The sequence below is a fragment of the Prosopis cineraria genome, unplaced genomic scaffold, assembly GCF_029017545.1.
Source record: "Prosopis cineraria cultivar Desert tree isolate PC_DT_omini unplaced genomic scaffold, ASM2901754v1 PC513, whole genome shotgun sequence".
NCBI classification, from domain to species: domain Eukaryota; kingdom Viridiplantae; phylum Streptophyta; class Magnoliopsida; order Fabales; family Fabaceae; genus Prosopis; species Prosopis cineraria.
In genome coordinates, this window is record NW_026555838.1 from 13,111 (window position 1) to 30,516 (window position 17,406).

Below are 17,406 nucleotides of genomic sequence, written 5' to 3' on the forward strand. Positions count from 1 at the left end.
TTTACAAGGGAGTTAGCAGAATTTCAGTTAAATTAACTCCATTAATGCCATCTCACAGCCATTATATGCATTTATAAAATTAGAGACTCAAATTATGGACAGATTAATCCAAAGAGACTGAAACAACAACTAAAAACAAAATACAATAGAAGTACAAAAAACTTTCTACTGTATTTTCCCTTAATCCTTAGCTCTTTCATTGACCACTGGCAAAGAAAACTAGAAAATATTATATTTCGAATTCTAAACTTTTAAACTTCATAACCTCAAGCGTGATTACAACACTCTGTTCCCTTGAAAATTATATATATAGATTAAATAGACAAACACACAACACACACACACTCTTACATAATTTGATATTCTGCATTTAAAGACTGAATGCTGATAACAGAATGAAAGCCATACAAAGCATTCCATGCATGTTGTCAAGAACTGCATTTGTTATCGTCCTTGTTTCTCTTTATCTTCCATTCCGATGGGCAGAAGGACAACCTGCACAGGTCAGTGCTGGTTATTATTTTCCGGGAATCCCCATTTCCCAAGTCGACTCCACATTGTTTAGTCACCTCATATTTTATTGTGCTTATTTGAACACTTCGTCCTTTGAGATCTTAATCCGCCCAGTAGATGAGCCCGAAGTTCGTAGCTTCTCCAGCACAGTCAGAAAAGAGAACCCATCCGTCAAAACACTTCTCTCTATTTGGGGGAAAGAGAGAGATTCGTATGCTTCAATGGTGAGCAATTATTCTTCAAGAGGATCCTTCATTGAATCCTCTATAAACGTAGCCAGGGAATACCAGTTCGATGGCCTCGACCTTTACTGGGATTACCCTCAAACAAAATCTGACATGAATGGTATGGCAAATCTTGTAAAAGAATGGAGTCTATACATAGATGATAATGATCCACAACTGATACTGACTGCCACTGTTCCATATACTCCATATTGGCCATTCAATATCTCTGTTTATCCTGTTGAGTCAATGGCAACATACTTAGACTGGATACATGTTAAAACATATTCTTACATTCATTGGACGCCGAATGTCACTGCCGCACATTCAGCTTTATATGATCCTTCAAGTAGATATAATAGCACAGACTATGGTATCAATGAATGGATTGCCAGGGGATTGTCACCCAACAAGTTGGTTTTGGGGTTGGCTTATTTTGGGTATGCATGGAATCTTACTGATCCTAACAACAATGCAATAGGTGCGCCGGCAACAGGTCCATCACAAACTCAACATGGATTATGGCTAATCACATACAAGGAAATCAAAGACCAAATTCAGTCCTGCGGAGGAAGCAATGTACAATACAATGACACTTATGTAATCAACTACTGGTCATGTGGATCAACTTGGATAGGTTTTGATGATGTTGAGGCTATCAAAATTAAGGTGTCTTATGCCAAGGAAAAGAAGTTGCTCGGTTACGCCGCATGGCAGGTTTCTGACGATGACAATTGGTTGCTTTCTCGTGCAGGTAATTTCTTTTAAATTCTAGTCACTTCTCCATACGAATCATTTTCTAATCTAAAATTTTAAAGAAAAGATTAATTTACGATATTTCCCAGTTGACACTTTGTGCACACTTAAAGTTGAAATTTGAAAAGTGTCAGATCCTGTACTTCTAAAAAATTAAAACTAGATTCTGCAGAGAACAAAAGACTGAGAATCTTTCAAATGTGCATCATCTAACCATAATTTCATGTTAAAGATGTGGAACCAGAACATATAAGGGATTAAGGGTTACTATCATCAACAAAATGTATTAGCTCATGATCTTTTAAAACCCAAAGATCCATATTGAGGAATGCTCTCTAACCTACATTATGCAAACATGCAGAGTTAGTACTCGGTAGACATTTTTAGTTTGATCAATAATTTAAATTATGGTAAGTTTACAGCTAAAGGGGAAGATAATAAAGCTAAAGGGGAACATTACAGATCACGTTTTCTAAAGATTCTCTTGGCTCCAGCTGTGGCATCGGTGTTGCTATTAGTATTAGGTTTCTTAGTCTGCATCCAAAAGAGGAGAAGGTTCAAATTAAAAGGTAATATATTTAGCAGCGTATGATTATTCTCCATCCACAAATGCTTACTTCTCCTTATTTTCTCGTAAAGCAAATATAGAAGCAGCAGAACATTTGAATGGTAACGGTACAGATGTCAAAGTCTTTTCTTTCTCTGACATTGAAAGGGCCACAAATAGATTCTCACTTGAAAATAAGATTGGAGAAGGTGGTTTTGGAGTTGTTTACAAGGTAAGATTTCAACAATACAATATTTAAATTGTTAGGTTTCAAGTATAGATAGTACGATTGTTTTTCTACCAGGCATAAGTTTCCACCTTAATGCACTGATTCATTAGATGTCTCCACATTCAATTTTATAGGGTTTACGAGATTAAAATTGTTTGGTTTTGTGGCACATCAAATAATGAAATGAAAAAAATACAATGGTATGAAGAACATTTTATCACTCAAATTTACATCAAGATAATACATTTGGATGACAATTCATGTGGGGAAAAAAATTAGTCTAACTTCACAATTTGAAAAATTATAATTTACCAAGTCTGATGAAGCTTCTTATTTCAATTTTGCAATTTTTCAAATGAATATATTCTTACCATATCCTGCCAAGATTTCAATAATTTTTGTTTCTCTAGGGAATATTACCTGATGGAGAGGAAATAGCAGTGAAAAGACGATCAAAAGGTTCTAAGCAAGGATTTGAGGAATTCAAAAATGAGACAACACTTAATGCAAGACTGCAACATGTCAATCTTCTTCGAGTATTGGGGTTCTGCAATGACAAGGAAGAACAAATGTTGGTTTATGAGTACATGCCAAACAAAAGCCTTCAGTTCCATCTTTTTGGTTAGCAATCTTTAGGACTTAAAACTGCATGTTAGAGTGAATATACAACAAGCTTTGTTGGAGTCCATAAACAGGGCATGTCAGTAATAAGCATTCACTTAGCGTGGGATGCATATATGTTGAATTTTTTATGATTTACAATTTTGTTTGCTCATCGTTCATGATTAGCGCTTCTCTAGCTTTCCACATTTCATGATCATCCAGTGCTTTTTGTGGAAATTGCTATTTTGATGTCTTCACTGAGCAAATATCAAGTTTCTACTGTTTTTGACTTCAAGGATAAAACCAGAAGATTGAGCTCAAACCTCTTTGGGATGAATACAATCTGTTCCTGTAGTTGAAGGTTTGTGGTATATCTCAAATTTTGTCAATTTATTTTGACACAGACCCTACAAAGCAGCATCTACTAGACTGGAGACAACGTGTTTGTATCATTGAAGGAGTAACTCAAGGGCTAATCTATCTTCAAGAATATTCTAGACTGACAGTAATTCATAGAGACCTGAAAGCTAGCAATATTTTATTGGATCATGAGATGAAGCCAAAGATTTCAGACTTTGGCATGGCAAGACCATTTAAAAAAGATGAACATGAAGAAAACGCCAGTAAACTTGTAGGGACATAGTGAGTATTCTTTTGGAACCTCTTCATAATAATTTTTGTACATCGATTCTGTTTATTCAATTCACCAATATGTTACATTGTTCATAATCTCTTGTAGCGGCTACATACCTCCTGAATATGTTGAGAAAGGGTTGTGCTCCATTAAATCTGATGTTTATAGCTTTGGTGTCCTCCTCCTACAAATTATTAGTGGAAAAAGGATCTCAAGCTTATATGGAGTGAGTAATGATTTGAACCTCTTAGAATATGTAAGTAATATATATCTATGGATTTTTAAAAAATAAATAAACGTTCACTCTCAATTAATTACTTTGTTTCACTAAATATTTTAGGCTTACATGTTATGGAAACAAGGAAAAGGCATGGAATTCGTGGATTATTCACTTGATGATACATCTTCTCCTTGCAAATTGATGAGATGCTTGCAAATTGCTCTCCTGTGTGTCCAGAAATATGCAGAAGATAGGCCTAGCATGCTAGAAGTTTATTTAATGCTAAGAAACGAAAGCAACTTCATAGCAAGCCCAAAACAGCCTGCATATTCAAACGTAGGGAATGAAGAGGCGTTGAAGTTTATTCAACGGCCAGAAATTTGTTCACGAAATGAAACAACAATGTCTCCAGTTTGGGGTCGATAGCACTTAACAGTGTTATATTTTAATGTTCTGTATATGTTTCTAACATGATGTATCATCTTCAAGTAATACAAATGTGAAAAAAGTGTTTGAACTTAATTAGTGCCACAACCCATTGAGGTAGTGTGCCTGGCAGGGTATGAGATCAGATACACCTCATTCCGCAAACCTCAATCATTCTCATATTCACAATGGTAACTAATTTAATTGAGACTGTTTACTTGAATAATATCATATCATCTATTTTACATCAATGTTTAATAAACTTCTTAGTTTTGTCACAACCTCCCTAGCAAATTGAACTTTGAGTTTGAGTGCCTTAGAATAAGATCCAGCCAAGGTTGCAAGTTGCAACTATCATGAATAGGCATTGACTATAATTATAGTTTTATCTTTCTTTCAAGCATTATTTAAGAAACACTTGATATGCACTAGTTAACACATATAGACATACCAACTTTAAATTCTTTCACCGAGCAACTAATAACACATCAATAAGCACTTTCATAAATTTCTCACTCAAATTTTCTGATCCCAAATACAATGGAACGAAATAAAACGAATATACGACTCTAAGCACAAATGTGAATAGAGTACTATGAGAATAAGATGAGAATACCTGATAAGAAGAACTATAAATCACCTCAATTCAGCCCGCCTTCATTTCAATCTTTTTTCAGAAACCACCGAAGCACTAAACGAGAGACACAACCAGCTCCAGCATAGCCATAAAACAAACTTTGGCACGCAATAAGGATATGAGAAAAGAGAATACGTTGGGTTGCACCTTGATGAATTAGGCCAAGTAAGTGGAGGGTCCCAAGTTGAGTTAAATAATTATTTATATTAATAATTATTTATATTATCTAATGGGTGGTTACCATAATTTTCTTCTCCTTCTCACTTAGTTTATCGCATTTGAAAAATCTAATGCGAAAGACCACGCGCCAATTGAGGGAGTTGATGCACAACTCACTCCCAAAAGTAAGAAAAACTGCATCCGTAGTTTTATTGTTTTTTTTAATTATAAGTAAAATTATAAATTTTGAAAAACATTAATGATATTTTTCTTAAATTTTCTCTATATTTTTCTTAAATTGTCTCTCAATAGTATCATTAAATTAGAAAAAAAAATAAACATTAATTACAAAGACATTTTAATCAAAATATTTTAATTTCAAATATAACTACTAAAATTAATTAACTTTTTTAAATTGTGTTAGCCAGATGGAAATGGAGTTAGAAGTGAAAATGAAAATATAAACAGAAGAGAAAGTGAAATTTAAAAATATGCTTGCTATAACAGTATAAATAAATGTAATATAATTCTTAATTATTATATCCATTTATAATATGAAAAGACTCGTTTGCCCTTACCCAAAGTTTGAAAATCGTTTGAATCTAGAATATATAATATTATCTTCCCAACCCAAATCAGATGATGAAGGGACTGCACGGCCAAACCCGCCCCACAAATGTCATCCAAGTCATTGATCCGATGTTGTCTAATATTGACTTTTTGAGTCATATTTGAGGCAAGAGAGAAAATGTGTAGGGAAAGATTGCGGTAATTAGAAGCCATGGTAAATCCCCATCGCTGCCAATGGAGAATCGACGAACAATAGTCACAGCATTAGTTATTATTGTCTGCCATTGTCCTCGTCGGAGTCATCGCCATTTGACATCATCCTTGCTCGAGTCATCACCATTGCTGCCATGGTCCTCTTCATCGTTCTCAATGGCAATAATAAAGAAGATATGATAAAAGGGGCAAAATGGTGATACTTGAGGCCGTGATGGAGGTAGAACTCAATTACATGGAATTGGATGTGGAGGTGGGTTTCATCAATTTTGATAGAAGTGACTTTCACAAGGAAGCCAATTCAAACATATCAAACAGATGATATTTGGGCTTCCAATTCCACTCTCTGCTCAATTCACTCCTACCAATTAATTTGTGTATTTATGATTTAAAATCATTGATCTATCATATTTATGAGGTTTAATCGAAATGGATTGGTTTGAATTGAGAATTGGTGAATTTGAAGGTTTAGATATTGACGATGATTGTAGTGTTTAGGAGAATTAGATAACTTGAATTGTGTCTCTCTGTGGTTTAGGATAAGCTTAGAGCCTAATTTGGATACTTTGGGATGCCTACTAATTTTATAATACTGCGTAGACTTTCTATCAAAAATAACACTATCGACATTATTTTTGGTGTATTTGGAACATAAGAAATTTTTAAGTCCTTCTTCTCTTTAATTGCTCCATGGAACCTAAGATAACTACACTATGGTTCCTAGATATTAATTGAATTCTGAGACGGTGACGCTAAGAGAGTGAGAGGCAGATCGAGAAGGTGAGAGACCGTGTGTTCTGAGAGTTGCAAAGTGGGAGAGGTGAACTGGTGAAATCACGTGTGTGTCAGGAAAGAGTAAAAATTGTGTTTGTTTGATAAATTTAATCACCCTTAGATTGAAATAATCCAAGGCCTATAAAACCATAATCCGTGTGATTTTTGTTTTTTTGAAAGATGCATGTGATAGTTAAAAGGGTTAGAGAGCAAAAATATTCATGAATTTTTCCTTAAGAGTCACCCGGTATCATTAATTGAAGGAGGGTGCAAAAACACCCCTAATGTTAATGAACTATGATTTAATTCCAAACCAAATACTTGACCCAGGTCAATTTTCCATCAATTTTAGGCAACACGTCCAAACCACATTTATATTTGCTATGAATGACTTGGACCCAAAGATCATCACATCGTTTAATCAGTCCCCATCCCAACCTCATATGAAAAGCTTGGTGATGAAGTTTTGTATGTCATGTTCCGAGGCCTCCATGAGACTTTGATTTGCAAACTTTATCCCAAGTGACCAGGTGCACCTTCCTTTGCTCAGTAGTAGTGCCCTACAAGAAGTCATGATTATGTCTTTCCAACTCATTGCAAGTAGTTCAAGGAAGAGTCGCCATTTGCATCGTATACGTGGGTATATTAGAAGTAACATAATTGATTAAAGTAGTCCACCCTGCAAGAGCAAGAGAGTTTGCCTTCCAATTTGCTAGCCTTTTCTTAACTTTGTCCACAACTTCTCGATATGTCCCTTATCAACACGTTCATGAAGAATAGGGACTCCCAGGTATTTCTCGAGATCTAAAGTCGTAGTGAATCCAAGAGCATTGACAAGTTCTAGTCCTCTATGGTAGTGAACATTAGAAGAGAATAAAACTTTGGTCTTTTTAGCATTAACCTTCTATCCAGAGCATTCAGAAAAATTATGCGAGCGTTCATTAACCATGTCAACCTATTGAAGAGAAGCTTCTGCAAAAAGAATAATATCATTAGCAAAAAATAAATGAGAGATAAGGGACCATCCTTACAGACTTTGATTGGCCACCACTTGCCATCCTCCATTTTCTATTGGATCGTGTGAGCCAATTTTTCCATGCATATTACAAACAGATGTGGTGAAATTGGATCTCCTTGACAGATCCCTCTAGAAGGACTAAAAGATTCAGCCTTTCCCCCATTCCAAAGCAACTACATAGAAGGAGTGGAAATACAATTCCATATAACATTGATCATTTGAGTTGGGAGTTAGAGTTCAAAAAAAAAAAAGCAAATCTTCAAGAATTTCCAATTAACTCTTTCATAAGCTTTCTTGAAATCAATTTTAATAACCAAAAAACTCTTTTTCCCTGCCATATTCAGCATAGTATGTATCATTTCTTGAGCCACAATAATGTTATTCGAACTTTGTCTGCCCACAACAAAATTGCATTGATTTGGACTAATAATTAAAGGGAGGAAGGTCTTCATTCTCTTAGTGATAATCTTAGTTACTACCTTGTAAATTACATTGCAAAGACTCATGGGATGCAAGTCTTTCAATGTCTCGAGATGATCCTTTTTGGGAATCAGCACAATTAAAGTGCCATTAATAGAAGTGATATCAAAGGGACATTGAAGAAGATGTTTCACCATACCAACAATAGACTCCCCAACATGCTCATATTGACTTTGAAAGAAAAGAGCATTAAGCCCATCAAGTCCTAAGGCTTTTAAAGCACCCATATCAAAAACAGCTTCTTTTATTTCAAGATTAGACACTTTTTGATTGAACCTAGTAATAGTATTTGTTCCTATATTATGGTATGTCCGAGTGCAAAGCATATCATTTCTAGAGTCATCCTCTTCATAGAAAAGAGAGGCAAACAATTTAGTAGTCATAGAATTATAGTGCTAGCATCATAAACCCAATCACCATTCTCATTCTTTATAGCATCCACATGATTACATTTGTGTCTTCCATTAGCAACCTGGTGAAAGAATTTAGTATTTTTATCACCTTGTAAACTCCAGTCTTTTCTAGCTTTTTAAGCCCAAAGCATACTATCCTATAGCAAAACTTTCTCAAATTTCAACTAGAGTTCTTGTTACAAGGCTTCCAACCTCATATTAAAAGGATAAACTGCTAGTTTATGGGTTACCCCATCCAAACGGGAAAGTAATCATTTTTTCTTGGCTTTAGTAAACCCAAAAATTTCTTGTTCCATTTGAAACAAGCTTCATCAAAACCTTATAGATTAGTATTCTACTCCTCTTTATCATTCCAAGAACCACAAACAAAATCAAAAAACTCATCATAAAGCACCTAAGGAGTGATAAAACAAAACGGCCTATCCACTTTATCAACTTGACGAGAGCCATCAATTCTAAACAACAAGGGGCGGTGATCGGATTTATAGAAAAGCAAGTGAGTAATCGTAGCATCAGGATAAGAACTTAAGAATCTATCATTGGCAACCACTTGATCAAGATGATCCTCAGTATTTCCCCTTCGCGAGGCAAATTTAGGGCCATTAAAGCCCATATCATTGAGATCAAGCTGCTCCAACCATTGACAAAAATCATTATCAATATTAGTGCAAAATGAGGCATTAGATTTTCGTTCTTCATAATGAGCAATAGCATTAAAGCCTCCTACAAGCATCCAATGCCCATGAACATTCAAACTAACCTACACAAGATTATTCCAAAGGAGATGCCTTCTAGCAGGATTTGGGTGATCATAAATAAACATAACAAAACATGCTTGGTTCTTAGCATTCTCAATATACACATGAACAAATTGAGCATTAGACTCCAAAATATTCACAGTTTTAATATCATCTTTTCAAAGGATCCAAATGCCACCACTATAACCAATAGCATCAATAATATAATTAGCATGAAAACCCAACTTATTAGCAACTTGTTGGACTTTATGGCCCTAGCACAAGTTTCAAGAATAGCAATCATATCAACTTTATAAAAATTATGAATTTCTTTAATAAGGGTGGAAAAAGTTTTAGAACCAGTTCCACGAGTAGTCCAAATTAAACAGTCGATAAACAAAAACTAATAAGAAGGGTGAGGCTGTAGGGCGCCAGGATTTAACACAGATGGCATATGCATGTCGAGACTATTCTTGGTTGAAATATTCATATCAGGTTCACGACTATGTACCTCAACACCAACAAAAGAAGATGCTTTTATAGGCACAGTAACAAAGGCGTCTTGGCATGCATCATGACCCATTCCGCTTACGCCTTCACTGTTTGTAGCAAAAGTCAAAGTATGCGTTGGAGAGCCCAATTCATCATCAAACATTGGGTTAGAACTTTGTGCATAAAGTTGAAAATTATTTTGGCCCAAATCATGATCCATGATTTTAGTCACTGAATGTAACGTCTTATCTTGATCCATGCAATGACTTGGCCCAATTTTAAGTTGATCAGACATAATATCTTGCTCATCTCATGTATATTTTTTTGGCCACAGGTCTCACATATTTGTTAGATTGAGATATGCTATATTAAAAAAATATAAATATAAAAAATATATAATTTTTAACATTATTAAATAATTTATTGAGAGAGTAGATTAGTTCAAAATATCTTATAATTAAGAAAAGGTACTTCCTAATATATATTAGTAACATTATGCTAATCAAAATAATTTGATTAGCCTATATCTCAGTCACTTTCCACAAAAGATGGAGTATTAATTATCTTATTTTAAAATCACTCTTATTTACAAATTTTTAAAAATTTATATTTCTAAATATGGGTAAACTTAGAAAGTCATTTTATTTTTAGATCATTTATGTTATTTAATTACCCCTCCTTGATTAGGAAGTTACAAATACGTTATATTTAAGACGGCTTGTATTGAATGATGATATTTCCATTATTTTGTTTGGTCAAGATATTTCCATTATTATTATATAATAAGATGTTATTAAGACTAATCATATGATCATTTTAACTTATTTATTATTTATGAATTTTTAAAAGAAAAATTATATATAGGTCCCATAAAATAGACTTATTTATAAATAAATTTTGTAAAATTTAAAAACCACAGCTAGATTTATTGGGACTAGATTGTAATTTAAAATCAAACTGCATAGACAATAATACCCTTATTAAAAATATATTGCATCAATCAAATAATTTATAACTATTTTATCAATAATTTATAACTACTCCCTTCGTTAAAAAATTTAAAGCATTTTTTGAGGAGTTAAATGTTTAAAAAAATAAGACATTTTCAGTCTTTCAAGGTATAATCATTGCTTCTTCTTTTTTTAAAAGTGTCCCTATTGATAATAACTTTATATTTATTGTAGGGTGTTTAATAGGGGTAAATATAAAAAGATAGGATTAGTTGAAAAGTAAGTAACTACTTTATTGGAGAGTGAGATTTAGTTAAAAATGCCTTATATTTTTGAACGGAAGGAATATCACTTTAACTTTTTATAATTATGATTTCAACTTTTTATATGAAATATTCAAACCTTTTTAACTATTGGATATATAAAGTTACAATTGTAAAAAGTTAAAATGATAGTTGCAAATTAGTGATAAAATAATTAAAATTGTAAAATAGTGTTAAACAATTAATGTTAAACTTTGCTAGTAATACATATCAGTTTAAATATTAGATATGTAAATTTATAATTTTAAAAAATTGAAGTGATATTTTTAAATTACTAATAAAATAGTTGCAAATAATTAGTGTTAAACTTTTAATAATGCACAATCAATTTAACTATTAGATAAATAAAGTTACTATTGTAAAAAGTTAAAATTATGGTTGTAAATTATAGATGAAATAGTTATAAGTTATTTGATTGATGTAATGTATTTTTAATAAAAGCATTATTATCTCTTAACTCCAATTTCAAATTACACTCGGGTTCCAAAGGACTTGGTTATAATTTTTGAATTTTACTAGTCTTAGTTGTAAATAAATCTCCTCCATGAGATCTATACGTAAGTTTTCATTTTTTAAATTAGCTCACAATTTTTAAATAACTTATACAACAAATAAAAAAGTAATTCACTTTGAAATAAATAAAATTTTTAAATTTTTAATTTGCAAAAAATTAAAAAATTAAAAAATTAAAAAATAAAATAAATTTTTATCTTAATTTTAATTTGTGGGGTTAAAATAGTCTTGAATAAAGTAAGGAGTTATAATATCTTTAACATTCACAATTCTTGAAAAAGGGCATTTTAGATTTTATATTCATATGAGTATAACATTTTACTAACTAAAATACATTTTTGTCTATATTTAAACATAAATAGAATAAAAAATTTGAAAATAAAATAAATTGATTATATTTTTATAAATAATTATTTATTTTATCTTTTAATGGCTGTAAATATTTCATGCTTTTATTATTATAATCATATACGCATTAATTTGTTTTTTTACCTTGAATTAATTTTAAAAAACATCTATGCTTAAAAAGAGATATTTTGGTTTATTACATATAATTTAGTGGTCAACTAGCAGTTAGATGTGTATAAATAAAAATTTGAAAGTAGAAAAAAGGTTTATGTTTTGTTACTATTGATTCTATAAAAATTTTTATTAACTTTAAATATATTAGAGATATATCCATAATTAAAATAAAATAGAGAGGAAGTCATTGTATTTGAATTTAAATTTTTAAATTTTCTTTGTTAATGTTGTAGATACTTTTTTTCATCTCAAATCTTATTGTTATTTGTTTGTGTTAATTATGGAACTTCATTTCACATCCTTTATACACAATTATTTTTTGAAAAGTATTATTACTAAAAACATCATTCCACATATTATCCTAGATGCCAATTTCTTTTTATTAAATTATTTAATTAATTTTAAAATATTTAATTTCCATTAGTGTTTGTAGTCTCTTTGGTTCGAGGGAATAAAGGAATGAGGATGAGAGTTCTAAAACATAAGTTTTTTTTTGGTAGCATAACAATGAGTTATTTCTATTTTTATACAAGTAAATTGCAATTGTTTATATAATTCTATTTCTATATTAATTTTTTTACAAAATGAAAAAAATCACTATTTATTTAAAATTTATTTTTTGAAAGATGCACAAGATAAAATATAGTTTATATGAAAGTATTATTCAATTATGATGTTGGTGATGCGGGCTTTGGGTGTTGGTGTTTTAGGTTTCAAATACCTTGAGCCCAGTTAAATTATGTTTTTATATTGTTCGTAGATTTTATTAAATTATTGTAGTGTTTTAATTTCGGGACACAGAAGATGATATTGTTTTAATAACATAAGATGATATTTTATTACAATGCCACAAGTGTCAAGGAAGGTAATCCATCACACACTATTTGCACATGCTTAAACTTCACGTATCTGCCTCTAACACATGTGTATTCTCCTCACAGTTCCAATCACACAATCTATTAAAGTCCAAAAAGGGATTTAAAAATGTTCACATGCATTTGACATTGTTTGGAAGTTCTGCAAGTGTCATAAAATGGATTAAGAATAGTTGAACATGTTTTTAGGATACAATTGAACAGCTTATGCAAAGGCAATAATCTAGATTCTGCCTTAATCAAAACAGAAGTGCATGTTTCAGTTTCAAGCTCTTGATGATAAGTCTTTTCCCATTCAACATTTCAAGCTCCTTGACCACGGCTTCTCCCTCTACCTCAACTTCTTCGACTACCACTATGGCCTGTATAGCTAAATTCATGTTGCAACAAAAGAAAAAACATAATTAATCACCAAGAAAATAGCTTAATCATGGTGATCAACATATCAATAAAACTGCTATGTTATTTAATTAGTTCAAATTCATTGGAAGGGTAAATAAAAAATAAAAACAACAAAGATCATAATAGTCCCAGACTCACAAATGCAATGCACTCATAGGCATAATCACATAGGTCTTACAAAAATAGCTCGAGAGCTTTAGCTGCAAAATATTAGAAGTTATTATCAATGTACAAGAGAAAAACCCCATAGAGATATATACTTGAATATGCCAAAGTATTTACTCAAAATTAATCAAATTGGGTGGACAATAACATATTGTAGTCTTTGCATGCACCTATTGGTGTAATGTAGAGGCACAAATGCACCTTATATTAGAAATACAGTTCAAGTCACAAACCTTATTGGTTGCAAAAACAGGACACCAAATACACCAAAGACATTTCTTTGTTACATCTATGCTAACCATATTTTGGTGTGTGGAAAATGGATTTTTGCTTTTTCAGCTATCATCAAATCAAAGAAATCCTATAGTTTTAGAATGGAAGTTGCAATGTCCATTTTGACATTACTAAATAATCACCAAACACTTATCAAACAAACATAATTAGGAGTCACTAAACTCCTATACTTACCATAATCAATAAAGGGTTAACATATAAAAAGTAAATTTTTGAAAATGTTTGAGATCTCAAAAATCTTTAAATGATATGTTTAAACTACAAATTATAAGTATTTATATACAACGGAAGTAAATAGGAATACAAAATCACGTTACATAAGGTAACAAGGATAAAAAAAGTCATTTTTGCCCAAACAGACACATGTTGTGGCATGTATACAGTTAAATTATCATTCAATGCCATGTGCTGCGACATGTAGGCATGCACCACGGTTCACATAATAGCATTTGTTATCATGATAGCATTTGAATTTAGCTAGATCAATCAGAGAACACAGCAACAATTAGATGATAAACACAATAAAACCTTTCTAGTGATGGAACACACATTTTTTTCATCACAAATGAAGGGGATTTTCATCTATATGGGTAGTTCTCATAACTAAATGATTAAATATGATATTTTAGTGAATCGAGCGCACATTTGTTTTCTTAATAGATAAACATAATATTACACATTGGAACACATATCAACCCGAACTTCTTTGCGGCAACGAAATTAATCTGTACCTCTTGTGCTCTTTACACCATAGCTGCAATTAAATACACCTAACAATTATTTGGAAAAAATATACGCAAACATGAATTTTAATTGAAAAGAAGAACGAAAAACCCTTTGTCCTAGGAATGCACGCATAAAAAATGAAGAAAGAAAACATCTGTCCTAGGAAAGCACATAGACAGAAAGCAATAAATTGAAAAACATAGTTTCTTTGTCAACAATGTCATCTTTGAATTTGAGAAAACTAATTATATCTTAAAAGATATCAACTCCTTAATACTATACACACCAAAAAAATCAACAATAATTGGGATTAGGATAAATCAGTGCGATTAGGATAAAATAGTGCCACCATATTATATCTCTTGCTTTAAAATAAAATCCATATAGAGACCATGAAAAATATTTTTCCTTACTATCACTCTATAGTCCTTTTCAATATCCAAGAAATGAAGGATATGTATATGAGCTAACAACAAAATGAGAAACAATATCATCCATATAGAAACAATTAGGAATGATAAATAGTGTAAAATTGGACGTGCTCCAAGGGATAGGAAATGTCAGCGAGCATAAGCACAGATATTCAGTCGCTATAGTGGGATGGCTATCCTTTCTTCATTGTTTCTTTGTTGTCCCCATAGCTTTATTGTAATCATGTAAGGCAAATAGAATTGACAAAATATTAACTTGGCATATCTTAAGCAAGCATTATAGAAGAGAATCAAAAGAAAGGCAGAGCAATTGCAAGATGAAAATTAGACACTAATTAGGAAAGTAATTTCTTTTACCTAAAACCAATGTCCCTGTTCCACAAACAGCAATAGAATCCCCTGGATGCACCTCAATCACAGGGGCAATAGCTCCACATGTAATAAAGACAACACACCATAGAATTGCAGACTCTATACATGGCAATGAGTTTGGTAATACTATCAACACATTCGCTGACACAACACAGTATTTAGCAAACCCTATCACAATTAATATATGAGTTAACAACATAGTGAAATCATTTCCTTTTCTAGCTATTAATCAGATCTCTTATCTTAATTGTGATTATTCTAACTAGCATATTTCCTCTACAATGAGGCGAATTAATGTTGATTGGATCTTTCTTCAACCTCCCTTCACTATAAATAGTGATCAAAGGCTGAAGGTAGAGATCATCCCAGAGCAAACAGTTCTCTAGTTGACTCTTCCTCTCCCTCTCTTTCTCTTCAGTGTATCTACTATGCACCATAGTCTATAGTCTAATAGTCTAAACTCGTATAGGTAGTTGGGTAGATTCTACAACACCGGGATCTGGTAAGACCTTGATCCGACTCCTTTATTTCAGTTTGTTATTTATTTGATATTCCTTCATAATAACATATGTATTTAGCCAAAAAAAATATATGTTTTATAAAGTTCTTGAATGTTGTTCAATATGCAGTATCAGATTTCCTAAGTAGGATATGCATGATAGTTAGAGGTATTGGGGTATAAAATCAAAAAGTACCTTATTCTCTTCATTTCTCCCCTTCTTTGACTTCCCCCTTTTTCAGATCTAAAAGCAAGTCACTAGTCTTCTCCAAGCATTTTTCAAGAGAGTCTTCAAGCAACATGCAGGATTATAATTTACAAAAATGGAGACAATTTATATCAATTATGAGCAAACTCACTAGTACAAAATATGAAATTCAAGGGGTACTTTTTACATTGGTTGAAAGGCAAACGATGTAGAATGTTAAGGCGGTGGCATTTTTGTAATTTTGACAACGCGTATTATAGTTTTTACACTGGGTGAGAAGGCAACTGCAGTTAAAAATACTTTCTATAGCGGGTGCATGGACACCTGCTGTAGAAAATAGAGTTTCTACAGTGGGTGGCTTCTACCCGATGTAGAAAATGTGATTTTCTACAGCGGGTGCGTTCACCCGCTGTAGAAATGATTTTCTATAGCAGGTGGCTTTACAGTGGGTGGCTTGCACCCACTGTAGAAAAACAGTTTTCTATAGCCGGTGTAAGCCACCTGTTGTAGAAACCACTTTCTATAGCGGGTGAAGAGTGACCCGCTGTAGAAAGTTGTTCAATTTTTTTTTTTTTGCTTTTAAACTTCACACTTCTCCTCCCTCATTTTTGTACCTTTAGAATACTTATTCGTGCTTCCCTCCCTCATCCCCCTTCCCCATACTCTGTCGTCCCCATCCCTTTGGCCCACCCCTGTCCCCTCGTCACCCTCCCTCTAGCACCCGTCCCCACCCCTGTCCCCCTGCCCCCCGTCCCCAGCCCCCCTCGGCCCCCACCCCCCTCAGCCCCCTCCCCCATCGTCCCCAGCAGCCCATCCCCACCCCCTCCCCCCTCCCTTCCTTGGCCCTGCCCTCTGTCCCCAGCCCCCCTCCCCACCCTAATCATCCCCAGCCCCCTCTCCCCCTGCCCCCCACCCCCTATCCCCACACCCCTCCCCCTACAGCTGCCCTTCCCCCTTTCTGCTGCCATTCCCTCCCCTTACCTCTACCGCCTCTTCCTCCTCTTCCTGTTTGCTCCTCCTCTTGTTACTGCCGCCACTTTTGATTGATTAGGTATAGCTCTTAATTTTTATAAAGATAATTTTTTATTTGATTGTATTTTTTATTAATTTATTAGGTTGATATGTGTATATGTATATGATAATAATGATATTGATTATTGTTGGGAGTGCTGTTAGTAGATTTATAAAGCCTTAAATTGTTACATGTGATCATTAATTTGGTTTAAAATTATCAATTTTCTCTATTAAAATTTTTTAAAAGTCTTGGGAGCTCAAGGGTCTTACATGGATCGAGCCAAAGGTAATGCTATACTTTATGAATATGTTTAATTACTAAAATATGTTTATTCTTATACAGAGCCGTAGACAATCAGTGAAGACGAATTTGTGCGGCCTATATGTCATGAGACATATGCTCAACATTATCACATTGGGTATGACTAAATTTACGAAAGAGGTAAATATATTTTTAAGATTTTTAT

The 17,406-nt window shown here is 32.9% G+C and overlaps 3 protein-coding genes across 3 annotated transcripts; 2 read left to right on the forward strand and 1 right to left on the reverse strand.

Moving 5' to 3' along the window:
- The first annotated feature begins 367 nt into the window (after positions 1-367).
- LOC129297402 (class V chitinase-like) lies at positions 368-1,505 on the forward strand. The gene has a single exon (XM_054935745.1). The coding sequence runs from the start codon at positions 396-398 to the stop codon at positions 1,503-1,505; it is 1,110 nt and encodes a 369-aa protein (XP_054791720.1). The 5' UTR covers positions 368-395.
- A 343-nt stretch (positions 1,506-1,848) lies between these two features.
- On the forward strand, positions 1,849-4,178 carry LOC129297403 (G-type lectin S-receptor-like serine/threonine-protein kinase B120). Its single transcript, XM_054935746.1, has 6 exons — positions 1,849-1,855; positions 2,133-2,272; positions 2,680-2,890; positions 3,277-3,514; positions 3,612-3,762; positions 3,847-4,178. The coding sequence occupies exons 1-6, from the start codon at positions 1,849-1,851 to the stop codon at positions 4,150-4,152; spliced, it is 1,053 nt and encodes a 350-aa protein (XP_054791721.1). The 3' UTR covers positions 4,153-4,178.
- A 12,391-nt stretch (positions 4,179-16,569) lies between these two features.
- Positions 16,570-16,893, reverse strand: LOC129297404 (uncharacterized). Its single transcript, XM_054935747.1, has one exon. The coding sequence runs from the start codon at positions 16,891-16,893 to the stop codon at positions 16,570-16,572; it is 324 nt and encodes a 107-aa protein (XP_054791722.1).
- Between the last annotated feature and the right edge of the window lie 513 nt (positions 16,894-17,406).